Genomic DNA, 18590 nt, shown 5'->3' on the forward strand with positions numbered 1-18590 from the left:
TTTATGTGTATATATACCTGCAGGGTAGAAAACAGAGAAAGGGAGAAAACCAGAGTTTTTTATGGTCCAAAGCCTGTAAACGTTGTACATGCTTAACTTTACCTCCTTGAACAGTTCCAGTGATTTCAGTGAACCTGAAATAGCGAGCTAAAGCCTACATTAAAGTGCTTGCTGGGTCAGGGTATAATTCAAAGTTCCCTGTAGTCAATGGGAACCTCTTCATTGAATTCAATGCACTCTAGCCATCCCTCCACCTCAATTGTACAAAATGCCTATTACGTTGTCCTGGTTTTGGTAGGGATAGAGTTAATTTCCTTCCTAGGAGCTGGTACAGTGCTGTGTTTTGGATTTAGCATGAGAACAAAGTTGGTAACGCACAGATGTTTTAGTTGTTGCTAGGTAATGCTTACACTAGCCAAGGACTTTTTAGTTTTCCATGCTCTACCGACTGAGAAGGCTGGAAGTGCACAAGAAGCTGGGAGGGGGCACAGCCAAACCGGTCAAAGAAACATTCCATACCATGTGACGTCATGCTCAGTACATAAACTGGGGGAAGCTGGCCGGGGGGGCCGCTGCTCGGGGACTGGCTGGGCATCGGTCGGCGGGTGATGAGCAATTGTACTGTGCATAACTTGCTTTGTGTATTATTATTATTATCATATTATTATTATCATCATTTTATTTCAATTATTAAACGGCTTTTATCTCAACCCACGAGTTTTTCTCACTTGTGCTCTTCCAATTCTCTCCCCCATCCCACTGGGGGGTGGGGGGGAGTGAGCGAGCGGCTGCGTGGTGCTTAGCTGCCAACTGAGGTTAAACCACAACATACGTATACATCAAAGTTACTCCAAACTGTGTTCTCTCAGTCAGAATAAATAAGGATGGGCATACTGAAAGCAAAACAGGTATGCCGATTCAGACCTACATGTCCTTGCAGAAATTATCAGACTCATTTCTAGAAGTCAGCAATGATCTTGTATACTTTAGGAAAAGCAGTGACATTTCACATCTTAGTTTTTAGCTTTTCATCAGTCATCTTTTAAGTAACCAGAATATTCCCAGTAAGAGCTTCGTATATGGAATGCATTGGATGGATAGCCAAGACACATGTGGGATGCTGCTGCTCCTCTTTGCACCCAAGAAGTCAGAGTTCGGCTTTCAGCCAGTGTGTTGGCTCACAGGAAGTCATACAAGTACATTACATTTGGGATTCCGGTAAAAGCTCAGGACATCTGAAATCCAGAGAACCAACTATATCTCCAGACCCGAGTGACTGAGGTCTCTCATCACTTTGTAACACAACTGTTGTGGTTTAACCCGGCAGGCAGCTAAACACCACACAGCCGCTCGCTCACTCCCCCCGGTAGGATGGGGGAGAGAATCGGAAGGCTCAAAGTGAGAAAATTCATGGGTTGAGATAAAGACAGTTTAATAGGGAAAGCAAAAGCCACGCACACAAGCAAAGCAAAACAAGGAATTCATTCACTCCTTCCCATCGGCAGGCAGGTGTTCAGCCATCTCCAGGAAAGCAGGCCTCCATCACGTGTAACGGTTATTTGGGAAGACAAACGCCACCACTCCAAACGTCCCCCCCTTCCTTCTTCTTCCCCCAGCTTTATATACTGAGCATGACGTCACATGGTGTGGAATATCCCTTTGGTCAGTTGGGGTCAGGTGTCCTGGCTGTGCCCCCTCCCAGCTTCTTGTGCACCCCCAGCCTGCTCGCTGGTGGGGTGGGGTGAGAAGCAGAAGAGGCCTTGACTCTGTGTAAGCACTGCTCAGCGATAACTAAAACAACCCTGTATTATCAACACTGTTTTCAGGACGAATCCCAAACAGCATCATACTAGCTACTATGAAGAAAATGAACTCTATCCCAGCCAAAACCAGCACAACAACTAAATGAACATAGGCGTCAAATATTAATATCAACATGTCAACATAAGAGATTCCAGGACCATAACAGAGAACAAGGGGCACTTCAAAAATTCATGTTGGAAGCACCCAGCCAGTTGTAGCCCAGGGTAACTAAACATGTATACTGTAATGAACTACAGAATAAGTGTTCCTATGTTACTTTAGTCCTGTGTCCACATTACAAAAAACAGCAGCACAACTTGAACCTGACAGCAATAAACCTAGGACCGGAGAAGCATGAGGTGATTACATTCATATTCCTTGAGGTAATTGTCATGGGGAGGTAAGCGACTTCTAGGACAGGGGACTTTTCTGGTGACTGACAGATTACCCTCATTCCTCCTACAGTCAGAACTACTCATAGTAAAGTTTGTAATTTTGCCTTTTGTATGGTTGCAAGAAAATAGGAAGTAACCTTCTTTCTTCTATTGCTGGCTGCAACTTTTAAGTGAAGACGATGCTTTTGCAGTTTCCCAGTTGAAAGTACAAGTACAGTGGTTAGAATAACTAGCCTTCAAACCATTCCTTCCTGACTGTGAGCACAATCCTTTGCTTGTCATGGACTAGCAATAAAATGACTCATTGACAAAAGACTTGTATATGTATATTGAAAGGCATATTCAACCAAAGGCACGTAGAACAACTGAAGTCATCCTCAACTTCATGCTGGAAACATGGACCCAGCTTGCCTTCTGGAAACCTCCTGACTTACTAGCAGGTTGATGAGGAACAGAGTGAATTTCATTTTGCATTCAAGTAGTACGATTGCTTGATGGTATTTTTAATCTCAGCAAAAACAGAGTGTTTAAAAAAGAAAGATGTATTCTAATTACACTCATCATGCTATCATTCATTAAGAACTACATTACCAAATGCCATCATCATTCAAAAGCAGTAAGTCAGGAAATCTTCAGACATTGAAGCATTTGGCTTCTTTTCCTCTAGGGATGCTAATGTAACCTCTCAGAAGGTTTGTACATGGCTGATACTAGAATATTGAAAAGTCCAGTATCACAAATCATTTAAGGTGGAAATCATTTTGTACCATTAATGTAAAACATAATTTTGCTTTATTGAAGCCATTTGGAAATGTTTACTTGGCTAATGGTCACAACAGACAAACAATGAGGTAGACAACAAAAATCTTAATGGTCACAAATACTGGCATGAATACATCTCACAAATGCAGCATCAGGAACACTTAACTTTGATTGCACCAAACCTCTCCAGAACAGAGCTGCCCTTGCTCCTACCCAGTCAGGAATGCTTTGTAGCCGCACTGCACAGATTCCAACAGCAAAACATTTTGTTCCTGAACCAGATAGGGTTGCTAAGTGACAGCAGCCCTCTTCTCTTCCACATCATTTACAAAACCCAGGCTCTTAAAAACAAGCAAATGAATAGTTAAGGGTTCATCATTCTTACACATCCCAAATAGTAAATGTGCTGGTGTTCCTAAAGGCAAAAAAGTCTTTATCCCCACATTTAAATGCCAACCTTTTTATAAGTTGGATGCATTTTTTTTTTTGTTTGGTTGGTTTTTTTACAACAAATGCAGCACCTGAGTCCAGAGAGTCTAATTTTTCATAAGCTCAGAGCACCCAGAAGTCTAACTGGAATGAATGGAAACTATGTAACTTGAAGTTAACACTGACAATCATGTCTAGTTCTTCCATAACATTTTCCATGTGTACATTAAAATTTACCTAACCTTCACACCCTACAATACAGTATGATCTGTTCAGCATCCCTGTAGACAATGAGAAGATTCATAAGCATTTAAAAAGAAGCCCTACTGAGGTTGCAAAAATACAGAAATGATTTTTTTCCAGAAACAGACTCTTCTACAGTGAATGAAAAATGCCCTAAAAGTTAAGCAATTTGAGAAATGGTCTGCTCTAGGATTGCTAGATTTTTTCAAGACAGGTGCACACAGAGAGAGGTAACTATTTTCAAAGTGGTATCAACACTAGTTTTATGACAGAACTGCGTTTGCAGGCTTCACTCAGAAGAAGTGAAGGCCACACAGGCCTTTAAAGAAAAGATCAGACCTTGCTGCTATAGCTTCAGAAATCACAATCATCAAATGCAGAAACCAAGGGAAGATCTCTGTTCTCATGCTGAGCTGCAAGGAACCAACCAGAATAAGTTTCCCTATCTCACAAAGACAAACAATAGAAAAATTGTGTAAATCAGTGGAGCTGAAAGAACATGCAGGGAAAAATCTTATCTGCTTGTCAGCACTCAAAATCCAGAAGGCTTAAATTACAGCTGCATCATTTGCAGCAAAATTTGAGCATAAAAATTTTTGCATGTACTGTTTCCAAATGCCATTTTGAAATCCTTACTGATGTCGTGCAAAATGTTTCCTCATGAAAAGTTCTAGCCTTTTTAATCAAGGAATGTCTCTTGGAGCAGTCAGCCTGTTTTAATGTTGAATCAATGTAAATTTTAACATTTTGCCTTCAGCAATAGGGAAGATGATAAACATTTTGTTCTGTTCACTGAGGTGAATTTTGTGTCTCTAAAGCAAAATGTATACTCCATAATGAAAACTGCAAATGAAAGGTGCAAATTTGCTGCTACTGATGATACACTCCAGCTACAGAGAGAGCACCTAGGAGAGCTACACAATCTCACATCACATCACAGCCCAGGAAATGGGGAATAATGAGTGGCATCAGGACTGCATTAATGGCTAGTGAAAGAACCAAGAGTGTGATCATCTACAAAAACCCCCAAATCAGTGCCTGTTAGACAAATTTATCACCCAGTGATTTTTACAAATAAACACAGAAAGAGAGAGGGAGATGGGGATGATGAATCTGGAGGGGGGAAAAAACCAAACCCAAAAAACAACAGAAAAAAACCCTACATCACTTACATCTTAATAGGCAGTATCATATACCCCACGGCAAAGTAGGCTGGCAGAACAACGTGCCTGAATTCCTCGTAGGGATCATGCACTGGACAACTTCATATCTCATAACTCTCACGCTTACCCCACCTCCCAAGGGCTCAGTGTGGGAGAACAACCATGCTTATGGAAATGGATAAACCAATGCAAACTTGCAGTGTTATTTCAATACTATTATTACCAACTGCTGCTTTTATATTTCACAACTTATATAAAGTAGTAGTTTGTTCTGAAAGCTTTACAAGTTAGAAAATTTCCTATCTCAGAGTTACTTTGAATATATTTATATTATTATCAGCAAACTCAAAGTAACACACTTAATTACCATTTCAAATAAGAAACTTGTATTGTTTTGCTGCCTCCCTACCAAGAACTGCAATAAAATCACCTTGTTTCCTTGCTATTTGCACAATTGATTTCATAATCTGTCATCAGTTCCCATGGATGTTGACACAGTGATGTAAACAACCAACCTGGAGTAAGTCTGCATGTCAAAAGAAGAAACTATCCATTTCGTATTTGGAAGCTGAAGTCTCGGTACAGAATATAGAACAGAAGGGTCTGGTCTGGTTTTAGGCAAAACACTGATTTTTCCTCATTGATGTTCAATTACAACTGTCAGCTAGTCTGGAGTAAAGCAAATCCTATTCTTTTAATATGTTCTCAGCTGGCAGACAGCATTTTACAGAATAGGACATAAGTGGGTGTCTAGCCAGTATTACACTAAGTTTAGTTAATGGCTAATCTGGCATTTGTTCAACTGTGTACTTCAAATGGCAAGACAGAGAAGGTGCACAAAAGGAAAAAAGACTAAGCTCCATCTTCACCACCTCATTTATGTGGCTGATGGAAGTGATAGCATATCAGAAGTGTCAGCATTCTAGTGAAAGCTGGCATGTAAATATTTATGCATTGTGCAAGATAGTCAAGCCCTGGCTGGCTGTCCTCTTCCATATTTCTAGCAATAACAGAAACTGCAGTTCAGATAAGAAAAAGCTATAAAGTTGTACATCACAGAATTTAAAACAATTTAAAATGGTCATTAATAAGAACCTGAACATGTAAAATGCTAAATGCTTCCAAGGTCTGAGTAACCTGTTATCTGGGAATAAAAAGTACTCAGTGCTACTCAGAGGGACCTGGCTTCTTGCCAGATTACCTAGGAAACTATATATGAAGTTTTAAAATGAGAAATAAACCATGGCTTGAGTTGCAATAAATTCTGGTGCTTCGTTTGGCTTTTCTGAAAATATGAAAATCAGATCATTAATAGTGTGCATTACTGATTTCCCCCCCTCCTCAAACACACCTGCTGCCAGTTCCTTGTGCAGGTAGCAAAATCAGTTGGTAGCAACTGAAAAATATTTCCATCTGAGGATGATGCGCGAGCCTTTGTACATGAGCTTAGAGGTATCAAGCAAGCTCCTAGAGTTGCAAGCTTCCCAGCATAACCGATGCTCACTGGCAACTGTATCAACAACCACAGTTACCACTGTCAAGCACAGAAGTGGCAGTGGAGAGTTAGCTATTCTCCCCTCCCTAGTGACAGTCACCATCTTATGGCTGAGGCAAACTGGTGAGATCCACTGGCAGAGCTGTTGCCTGTAAGCATCTCCGTGGAGAAGTGAGGCTGCCATCTCCAGGGCTCTTGGATTTCATATGAATTGCAGTCAACCTAAAAAGTAAGACCTGAAAACCCAATTTACACTGTCAAATGCTTTATGCTACCCAGAGGAATCCTTTATGCACCTTCAGAGGCCAATAAACAGGCTAATCATTTCTCAATTTGATTATTATGCTGTCAAGACCAGGGCAGGATATACTTCAGGATGCCATGAGAAACAAAGATTAAGACAACAGGCGGCACTTTCTTCCCCAATGTCAGTACTATCAGTACAACTCAACACATCCTAATCATCACAACACTTCACAAGGAGAGCTGCAATTAACAGGGCTGATGAGCCCAATGGTGTTTAGCACATAAGTCTCTGAGGCCGGGGCAGGTATTTGCTGTGAAAAGACACAGCTGTAGTATTCCATATATCAGGGACCAGGACAGTCATGCTCTTGCCTCTTTCAATCACCTGGTTCATGCGGCTTCAAGAACAATGTCTATAGAATAGCTGAGCAACACTCCTTCCCATTAAAGTGAATAAATCACTGAGAATGATCCTTCTTAGAAACAGCAGGCTAAAATAAAATGGAGAGATCCAGATTTTTTTTTCAGGTGGGTATGGTGCCCTTCTTCAAAATGGCTACAGCAGCAACTTCATATGTAGCTTTTGTTAGTGTACAGACTGGTATTGCAGGCAGAAATTAAAATGAAGTATAAACTCATAAAACTTCTGTCTATTTTCCCCTCAGGCATTTTTTAAAGGCAGAAGACAAGAAAAATCTATAGTATTATTTTACCCAATTCAAATAAATTGAAAAAATCAGCCAGCTAAATAGTAAGCACAAAAACCCAAAGCTTACTAAAAAAAAAAAAAGTTGACTATAGGACTGAAATAATCAAAAGATGAACAAATACAGAGTCACAGAAAAATTAGGTTGGAAGAGACCTCTAGAGCAGTGGTCTCCAAACTGTTTTGATTGCACACCCCTATCAGTAAAAAATTTTTGAGCACATACTCCCAATGTATGTATATTTACTTATTTATAAATTATATACATGTACTACTGAAGTTCTAACATTTTCTTCCTGCACCCCAATGCATTGTCTTTCATACCCCCTGGGCTGTGCACACTCCACTTTGGAGACAACTGCTCTAGAGATCATCTAGGCCAGTGCCCTGCTGGACCAACTTCAAAGTAAAAATAGGTTGTTTAAGGCCCCGTCCAGTTTAGTTTTAAAAATTACTGAAAACAAAGATTCCCCACTCTCTCTGGACAGGAAAGTGCTTACAGTTCTCACTGTTGAAAGCATTTTTCTTATGTCCAATTAGTATTTTCCTTGCTACAAATTCTGACCGTTGCCTCATCCTTTCGCTGTGCAACACAGAGAAAAGGCTGTCTCTGTCTTCTCTGCAACTCCATCTGAAGCTGAAGAGAGCAATTTAATCTGCCTTCTGTTGCTTAGCCTTTAAAGTGAAACAAACCCAGTTCCCTAAGCCTCTTCTTGTGTCATAGGCTCTAGCCCCCTAAACGTTTTAGTGTTTTTCTCTCCTGTTTGCAAATACCTCTCTTGTACTGGGAAGGACTCAAAACTGGACAAAATATTCTAGATGCAATCTCAGAGGTGCCAAGTCAAGGGAGATAATCCGTCCCCTTGATGTGCTGGCTGTGCTCTTACAAATGCAGCCCAGCCTGCACAGTCAACCTTCATCAGCAAAAGGGAGCGCAGCTGATTCATCGTCAACTTGCTAGCCACAAGAGCTGCATGGCCCCTCCTGCAGAGTTGCTCCTTAGCCTACCCATGCTGACTGTACCAATGCATAGTTACCCTGTCCCAGGTACCCCACTTCATATTTCTCTTTGTTGAACTTCATGAGGCTCAAGTCAGCTCATTCCTTCAAGCTGTTGAGATCGCTCTGAAAGGCAGCCCTGCATATCACCCGATACTGACAGTTTGGCTTTACTACTGAGCCTGGATAAGGCTGCATCCTGTGCCATCATCCATGTTACCGATGAACACGTTAAAAAGTATCAGACCCAGTATTAAACCCACCATCCATAAACAGGTGCCAGTTAAATTTCAACCAACTTTTAAGTCCCATCGAACCAGCCAGTTTTTCATCCACCTTCTAGCCCACAAATCCAGTCCCTACCTTCCTTAAGGATATCTTTCTCCCCATATCTACCACATTTCTTCCAATTTCTCCTACAAATATGGAAGTCTACGTTGAAAGCAAGATAAATTACAATAACTGCTCTCCCTTCATCCACAGAGCCAGTTATTTCACCGCTGAGGCAAAGAGGTTGTTTAAGTATGATTTGCCCATAGGAAATCCATGTTGGCTATTCCCAATCACACGCATCAGTTTCCACTTCTCGACAAGCTTTGGCTTTCCAAATTTCATCCCTGCATGCCCAGGCAATGTCTCTATACTGCTCCTTAGCAGTCCATCCCCTCTTCTATCTACCACACTCTACCTCTTTTAGTACGAGGTCAGGAGTCCTCTGTTCAAACTGGCCTCCTGCTATGCCTGCTTGTTTTCTTGCATATGGGGATAGTTCTTGTGCTTTGAGGAAGATGCCCTTGGAGGTCAACCAGATCTCCTGTGTTCCTCTGCACTTCAGGGCAACCTTGCACAGGATCCTGTCTTCCAGTTTCCCAAACAAGCCGAAGTCCACTCTCCTGAATTTCAGGATTTTTATTTTGTTATTTGCCATCCCCACTTCCTTCAGGGTCCTAAACCCTATTGTCTCATGGCCACTGCAACTAAGGCTGCCACTCAGTATCACAGTCCCAACCAGTTTCTATTTACTCATGAGTAGCAAATCCAGCAGAATGCCTCTCCTAATAATGTATCTCACTACCTATACCAAAAAGTTGTCTCCAACACACCCCAGAAATCTCCCAGATTGTTTGTGCCCTGGGTAGTTAAAGTGTATTTACAAACAACTATTTTTAACTCCCTCCCATTTGTTTACAATCTCACATTAACAATCATTCTTCAGCACTGAGCCTACCACCAGGAAGTCAGAAAAATGCTCAAGAATCCCTTACGTTGTTGGGATGACTTCTAGCCTGAGAAATCTATTGGGTAAACTGTGATTCCTTACACTGCAGCATGGATCAGAAATATCTTGTGGCCTAGGTGGCTGGCCCCAAGCCATAATCAACAGACACCAAAAGCAAATGCAACATCTTGTGGACTGGACACAAAGTTGAACAAGTTGGCAAATTCCTACAAACACATAAGATGAAAAAGAGGACTGTCTTGTGAGCAATTCACTAGCAGAGAAAAAAAAAAAAAAAGAGTAAGTTTTCAGCAAATAATTTAAGCAGTTCTACTCTCCACTTCATTGGAATAAACTTCAACTTACCTATTTCCTGTATTATTTCAGTTCACAGGAGTTTCTTTTAAAAACAAATCAAAGTAAAACAAAGAGGATATAATCTTATGTTTAGTTATCAAGATCTATTTATTGCATATAAGTCTTACGATGAAAAAGTTGACCAACTAAGTACCCTGTTGTTCCAACAGAAGAAAGTGCTGGCAGCTTTAATAAAAATCAGATAAATCCACACCTGTTTGTGGTTCAGGACTGCAGGAATTCTAACCTTTATTCTGTGCCATAGTCCCTTTATCCCTTTACACTGCTCCACCAGTATAAAGGGACTGTGATCCAGGTGGATCTATTTGGTAGGTAGGGAGTCCTGATTCTCTAAGGCCCTGTAAGGGCTCTCAGAGCAGTTCTCAAGCTGATGTATGAGGAAAAGGTAGCTGATATTTGACACATTAACAGAGAAAGGAAGATTTGCTAAAGCTACCATAAAAGAAGCCGTTATCGTTGAGCTGTTACAATCATCCCCACAGAATTATGCTGTACACTTGAAAGAAACTGGGGAAAGAAAAATAACACATAACCTGTGATCCTAAAAATATGCCGTTTATTTAAAGCTCAATCAATACCTGGTCCAGTGGAACTTCTACACGAGTATCTTCATCTTCCTGCACTTCAGCTGCCCCCCACATTTCAGACCACTCTTCGCTGGCTTTGTAAACATCTTCACCTACAATGGGAAAGATACGGAGTGGAAGGAAGTGAAGTCCAATTGTGACACTGTGTGGCACAACTACTGAACTGCATTCAATTTTGTTTCTGAGAGCACGTTTCTGAGCTCACCCACCATTCCCTATACAGTTCTTTCAATGAAGTTTTCAGTCTTCCATTATTGTCAATTTGTCTTCCTTTCCTTTTTAATAACAAATACTTCCATGCCACACCATTTGGGGAAAGGAAAGGAAACAGAGACTGAACAAAGCCCTGGATCTGAAGTTCCTTCACTTCTGGCAAAGGTCAGGAGTAAATCTGAACTTAATACATTACAACATCATATTACTTCTATTTCTACAGTCAATGATAATACCCTCTAGTAATTAGCATTATAACACAACTAGCAAAAATCTCAGACTCTGAATCAAGAACAAACATGGTGAACCAGGAAAGGAGTAAAAGATGAACAGAAACAGTGGGATTAATGCTACTCCCCACCCTTGGGCACGTGCAAGTAGAATTATATCTGAAACTTCACATCCATATTAAAAAAGCACATACTTCTAGCTAACAAGGTTAATGGTTACAATGATATTCAATTTTGCAAAGATTTTACACCATTTAGTTTGAGTAATTTTTTTTTCCCCCAAGTGTAAGTAATAACTAGGGGTCTTCAAGGTTTCTAATGTGGGTCTTTCAGTATCAGCTAACTAGGGAAGTGAAGACAGGTACATACAGAAAACAAACAATTTCCAAGTGACACACATTCCTCTCTCCCTTCCCCCCAAACTGAAAACAGCCCAGAAATTAAAAGCACAGGTTACTCCAAATCATCTCCCTCTCTCTCCATCTATCTAGGAAAGACAGATGGTCCTATGTTGACGTGTTCATATCCAACATAATAAGTAACTACAATAAGAAAGAGGAAAAAATACTTGTTCTGTTTTGGATTGCCTCTTAATTCTTCATAAAAGGTCAGTTGATATCAACTGACCACGCAAATTGATCTACATTGCTGGACACTGTTAAATAAACAGCCCTAGTGAAGCACTGAACCATTCATAGAACCATTGAGAAGGAGGAAAAAGAATGGATGAAAAAACAAGACTTGGAGAACTCTGGAGTCCACCTGCATAAAAAGTCAGCATTGACTACTCTGGAAGTTAGTTTTCCAGTTAGTTTCTCATCACTATGAGAGCCAAGGAAAGAGTTTACTCTGGGAACAAAATTCTGAGCCATACCATACCACTGCAAATGGCTAACTGGGGGGAGGTGTCAGCTCATCCAGATGGCCTTAGATGTCTACTGACAGGCCACTGACCAGAGCACCAGAAATGAAAGCTGTTCTCACTGTTTGAAATGAAGAGGCAGAAATGGGGAAGTCTATGATATTCCAGAGTGGTGCTGCTGGCTGCATCTTAGGAGAGAGATTTTCTGATGGACATAGCAGCTTGTGCACCTGAGCATCAGTCCCGCTGGAACCTCCCCACCCCACCAAAAGATCTATATTACTTGTCCTCTGAAAGTACCAGTGTTGGAAATACCAGAGGGTTCTCAGCATCATTGGTTGGATTCTTATCATCTTAATTTCCTTTTTTTTGTGGATTATTAAATATAATGCATCTGTTGTAGTATGTTCCATTGAAACCAACTAAGGACACCCAATATTTGCTGGCAGTATGGTAAATCTTAGACAATCTACATATACATCTCATTACAGACCCCCTTTGCCGAGACAGGTTTTTTTGACAAATTCAGCAGTAAGAACATGGAGTGGTTGAGAGTAGCAACAAAATGCATCTGAATGCATGTACTTTTTCAAATAATCAATGCACTTCACATTTCCCATTTTTCTGAGCTCTCTAAGGGACAGAAGGTTCTGTTTCTCTTACCTGATATTATTGTTGCCTCTCATCATAGACATTCAATTGAGATATAGATCACCACCATATTCTGAGAGGTAAATGTAATGTGTTCCTTGAAAGCCACCATGATGACTCTCATAACTCAAGGCCTTCCCTTAAGTACCTTAAGAAAATAACCTTGTCCTAGATTCCTTGGCTCACTGAACTATAAAAAGTCAAATCAGTGTCTGGGAGAACTGCATTTAATATCACCACCATTGCATTTAGACTCTATAATAACACCTTTGCCTTCAAGATCCCCAAGTCTTTCAACCAAAATGGGGACTGTCTGGCCTCTAGAGATAAAAGGACTTTGGTGCAGAGGTAATTCTCATCAGCTTTTTCTCTGGCAGGGCAAAAGAGGAGGTACAAGGGAGATGAACATGTGTTGGCCTTGGAGGTCAAATCCACAAAATTCATCTCAAGAGTTGAGGATTCTCAATTTTAAAGCACCTCTCCTTAGAAGAGTAGATCAGCCTCAGGGCTATGCTGAATAACCCAGCAACTAAACTCCACACAAGGAGACAGACATGCAGTATTTTCAAAACCCTTAATCATGAAACCAGGAGGGAGTGAGGGAGAGGGAAGAAGACAATAAATTTCTACCTGGGTCATGCAACCAACTTTCCCATTCAAAAGAGTGTACCCAAAAAGCTAGTAACAGGGGGATCTCAATAAGCAAAACCTGAAATCCCCATGGGATTTCCTCCAATCACTTTCTAACAGATGTTTGCTCAGAAAGCTGGTCAGAAATGAAAAGAGATTAGTTGAAAAGAGTTCTGCACAACCTTCCAGCATCTCTCAAGGATAACACTGTTCATTGTCATGCATGGAAAGCACTCTAAAGTGAAATAGCGTTCCTGCTCTTCCACAGAGTGGAAGATGCCAAAACTACATGGCAGGCTGCAATGGGAAAGAAAAGCAACCACAGAAGTCACAAAAAAACCTTCAAGGACAGTGTTTTCAGACAAAATGCGAAATTATCCCATTTTCAGAACAGCTATAGTCTTTGAAGAAAACAAGTGGTTAAAGAATAGCATATTGCAAATGCATACAACACAAAAGATCGTCAGCTGGTTTCTGAAAGGATGGCAGAAAAGATTTTTTGTTAGAAAAGGAAAAGAAAAAATTATTTAAGGAAATAAGAAAATTGACAACAAAAGGGAAATGAATTATTTACCCCTGCACAAACCTGAGAGTATGGAAGACAAATGGCCAAAACACATGTACCATTAATAGTCAGGGAAGGAAGAAAAACACTTAGGTCCGAAATGTGCCAAAACAGGTGAAAAAAAAAATGACACTAACTGAAAAATGGGAAAGTTGTAACACTTGAACAAATAAAAAATTCCAAAGAAAATGGCAAGGAATGAAATTAGTCTTACATTAGGACACGTACCCTTCTTGTCTTTTAGTACCAAAAGTGAAAAGAAATACAAAAATTGTAAAATAATTTACAAAAAATTAACTTGATTAAATGGAGCATTAAGAAAATAGCTCAAAATGTAAACATTATTAGTGTTGCTACTCTACTTCAGCCACAAGTATTTACACTTTTTGCATGTGAATTTAGAAGTATCCGGAGGAGGGCAGCTGAGTGAAAGGCCAACATATTCCTTGTTTATGTGGTTCTGTGTCAAGATCTTGTCAGCAGGAGTTTGCAGACCACATTAATCACTATTATCAGTGCTGTGAGTTACTCAGCACCTCCCAAACAAATGTGTTAGGTTGGGTAATTTTGCCTCATATTTTATAGGTAATATGTCAGAAATGCTTTTTGATTTAGGAAAAAAAGGCACCAAAAAAAATCTTATTGATGCAATATTTCACATCTCTCTCTCTGAATCATTAGTCAGTTTCTACACGTCTCTAAGGGAGGAAAAAACAAGAAGGCATTTTAGAAAATGCTATAAATTAAATGAAAAAACATTTTTGTAAGTCTTCATTCTATATTGTTATGAGCTTATACTGCAATCTCTACTAAAGTTAGAAATAAGTAGTGTATCTTACTGAAAAGAGAATTCCCAGCACTTCCATTAGATGGAACATTTATGCCCACCCCAAATGGTTCATAAAATATTGTAGATTAAACGTGCTCCTCATACAAGAGCCAGTTCTGACTTTCTGTGCCTCAAACTAATTGAGAATTGGCCACAGTCATGGTCATGGCAACGTTGGGGCAGAAGAGCTCTAAAAGGGGGTAAGAAAGGAAGGTAGGTCCAAGCCTTGCAGTCAAGCTGTGGCATACTCTACCCGTTTGCTCCAAGTTGAGTAGAAGATGATGGCAGCAAAGCATTCAAGGGCACTCTGAGCTCCAAAATGTCTCCCTACAGCTTTGCTGACAAGTATAAATCAGAGGATTTATTTCAGCTAGGTTCTCAGTTCTCCATGCCACAGTAAGTGCTGCTTCTGTCAACAGGTCAAGTAAAGTATTATTGAGAGTCTCCTGATCTTCTGTAAGGATATTTTTCCATGGTGTCCAGACAACCAGAAGAGACTGTAATTTTTCAGGTTTTGCCAGTCACTGTGTGAAAACAGACTGTCTTGAGCTAAAAATCACCACTATTTTTTAAACCCTATACAGAGAGAAGTGAGGTAACCTAAACAAACATGTCCCATTATTTCTGATTATTTTAAAGCAGGGTCATGTTCAGTAATTCTGGCATGAGGGAGAAAGAAGAACCCACAGAAGGGCAAAGAACAGATGACGAGAGGGAAAAGGCATTCAACAGGAGCAGCCAACTGGAGAGAGAGCATATGCAGAGGCTGGAGGATATGGACACAGAGGGAGATGATCAGGGCACAGTAATGTTAGAAGGAACGTGCAGAATGAGCAAATAGGAAGATGAGGAAACACAGGTGGAAATTAAGGGAAGAAATGGGGTCCAGCACACTGGCAGGAAGGCAAAAAAATGGGTTATGTGCAGCAGAAGAGTAGAAGCTTGAAAGAATGAGAGGGGAAGAAAGAACAAGCCAGCAGGTACCCATGCCAATTTAAGCTTCGTAAAGGAATCTTCCTTCAGGGAAGCCTGAGAAGAGGAATGTCATTGTATTAGTACCTATCTGCAATTGAATTTCTATGTTCAGATGCTCCCACACATACTCATTTGTGACAGAGGTGCAGCAAAAAGCAACAATGAAAAAATGCTCATTGTTATCAAGCAATCAGTCTTGATTTCTTATTCTTATTTATTCCTACAACAAACAATATTTAGTAAGACTCTGGATAGTGGCACTACAGTCTGGGGAAAGAATTCTCACAGCATTTTTTGGCTTCAGGCTGAAGGGATGAATGAAAACTGCAACTACAAGTGCTTTTCTATGGAGCTTCTCCAAGAGTTATGCTCTATCTCACCTCTTCTCCAGCTCCATAATCCCACAGAGAGAAAGACTGATGAAATCTCAAGAGGATCCAGACTGCTTCAAGCTCTGAATTCCCCAAAGCCTTATGAGGGTTACCAGGAAAGGGAACACTTGGAGCCTGATAACAGCTCTACTGAAGAGAGCTAGCTAGTGTCTCAAAAAAGTGGTGAACCAACTCAACCTGCCCTAAGCAAAGTCAAATGATACACCTGTTGAAACACTGGCACCTACTTTATGGCTAACCTCTACAGGTAGCAGCAATGGAGCCACACAAACAGTGAGAACAAGGGAACATTTTCAGCAGAAAAAGGTGGTGAAATTACATGAGGAATGATGTTCTCAGAAGGCTTAGCTCTTTGGAAATCAGGTCCAGAGGCCATGGGTAGGAGTAAGGCAGAGTGGTCAGGCTTGGATCAGAACCTTAGAAAGGATGACGACTCATAAATAGGGTGTGGGGTTTCTGATTTTGTACTTGGCCAAGGTCTATTTCATTAAGTAAGCGGCTCGGTCCTCAGCTGGTTTCACCAAAGATAAGAAAAGGTGGTACTGTATTCCTACAGTACTTTTTCACCTCTGTGATTTGGTTGCAAATGGACAAATAAAACCAATACAATTTAAGACAATGTTAAGACTGCTGTAAATTATGCTTCTTGCATAATGGATCTTAATAGCCAAGGATCTTCATCTTCAGAGTTACCTACTCTGTTCTGTCCCCTTACCCATGCCAGCGATGTTGGCTTTGTAGCCCCTGAGAATTCATTTGTGTGAAAGGGAGTCCACTGACCATTCAGGGGAATTTTCTAGGTATTTTATACTTCTGGCTAATCTCCTGATAGCTTAATTATCAGCAACAGCAAATTTATAAATGCCCAAAACATTTTAACTAACAGCATTTCACCTGATACACGTACCGATTGTCTCAATACGCAGATGTTCAGTGTATTGTGCAGTCACTCAGTTCAGAATGTACAGAAAGAAGCAAGGAACTGGTGCATGTATAACTGAGCAAACCTTGGCTAAAGTACAAAGATCATTTTCTATCTGATGCCATTCAATATTTCAGCTGGAATCCTTTTGTACACTTTGATAAACAAGGAAGTTATGGGACTTTATTAAATAGTAATTGAGTTATACATTGAACTAACTCATAAGAAATCTATATATTTTAAATAATTAAGCATAGCAATTAATGGCTCTTGTATAAGCTCCTTTCCTAACCAGCATTAACTGTAAAACATTTATTGCAACACTAATTACAACATTATACAGTCATTAATGCATTTCAAATTTTAAACTGATTGAAGTTTAGCAGTAGGGATTAAAAAAAAATCATTGTAATAATAGCCTGCCCTGAATATTTTATGGAAATCAGAGGCATTTACTAACTGCAAGCTCTGTATGTAAGCAAGGAAGTTAATGTGACTATAAAAAAAATGAATGTGACTTACCACAGAGACAGCCTCATAAAAATGTTAAGTCAAATTAAAAACAAAATGTAAAAAATCTGTGGCTCATTAAATTGAATAGAATGCTATGAGGAATAGGGAGGACATGTGCGTTTATGCCTGTCTTTAACATAATTTTCCTTTCTGGTTGTTTTTGTTTTGTTTTTAATTTCAAAGTATCAGTGTTGTACAAGGCCCATTTCCAACAAAAAGCCATTGCTTTGGTGATAGGTTTGCATGTGTGTAAGTGCCTGTGACTTCTGTCATCAACAAGTAACAGAATTAAAGAGAAAATGGTAGCAATATACATACGAAACTGTTAGGAATATTAAAAAATATGTATTTTTCTTCACCTGATACTATTGCACCCTCAAGCTTCTAAGCAATTAGTTCCTCTCCAGAAAATATTTAATTTCTAATAAGGTTTCACACCATTGTAGATTGCTGACATCTGACTACCTCAACAGAAACTGCAAAAGGTGCTTCTAGAGGTTGACCTTGTATGCAGGAGTCTCCTTTACCCATAGGAAATGTGGTAATGCCAGAGCAAGGGAAAAGCTGCCTTAGTCAGCTGCAATAGCTCAGTCATCTTTATACATAAACAGCTACAAAAATAAGGACTGTATGGCATAATATGAGGCTTTTTCTTCCTTCTCCCTACTTTGGTCGTTCACCTTATTTAGTCTCTGTGTTTCTAAGCATCTAATTTATTCATTTATTTAAATGACAGATCATTAAGACCATTTGCATTTTGAAATCAATAAAGCAGCTCCCGTTTAGCCACATCTTTTTTTAATTCCATGCCTGTTCCAAAACTCAGCCTTCTCTTGGGTACAGCTGGGTCCTAAGGGCTAAACTGTCACAAAGCAAATGCAAAAGTCCTGGAACGTCTGTCCTGGTCCAGTCATTCCAAACTAAGCATAAGTACACCTACGCTCCCTCCTGGAGCAAGTTAAGCAACATGGCTTTCCTGCTGCCAAGTACTATTTGCCCACTTTATGTTTTGCAATGTATTCATTTTACTAAAAGCAAACCCAAAGAAACTCACCACGTGCTCGAAGAAAGAGGACGCAAGGTTTACCATCATCTTAGTTCCCCACTGGCATTAGTATATTCTGGCTATCATGATTCAACACTGTAACAATCCACAGTAACAACAACAAAAGTTCTCATTTCTTACTACAGATTGTGATTTTATCTCCTATTATGCGAGGAATAAACCTACAGGTCCTGTAAAATCTCTGCAAATAAGAAACAAGATGATGTCTCTTTCTTCAGCACAGTTTTTCCCTGCTCTGACAACACAGCAGTGATATGGTCTATGTGTCTATGTTTTAACTACAGATAGCTTTTTAATCCTAAAAGTTGTCAGCAGGA

At 40.0% G+C, this 18590-nt stretch overlaps 1 protein-coding gene across 1 annotated transcript in view; it reads right to left on the reverse strand.

Moving 5' to 3' along the window:
* The window catches only part of DCDC2 (doublecortin domain containing 2), an 80692-nt gene that overhangs the window by 7962 nt on the left and 54140 nt on the right, over window positions 1–18590 (reverse strand). Inside the window, exon 8 of the mRNA XM_009326513.1 lies at window positions 10417–10517. Coding sequence (XP_009324788.1) covers window positions 10417–10517 — 101 coding nt within the window. The remainder of the gene's footprint in view (window positions 1–10416; window positions 10518–18590) is intronic.

This window comes from Pygoscelis adeliae, unplaced genomic scaffold (assembly GCF_000699105.1).
Source record: "Pygoscelis adeliae isolate BGI_AS28 unplaced genomic scaffold, ASM69910v1 Scaffold186, whole genome shotgun sequence".
In the NCBI taxonomy this organism is placed as follows: Eukaryota; Metazoa; Chordata; class Aves; order Sphenisciformes; family Spheniscidae; genus Pygoscelis; species Pygoscelis adeliae.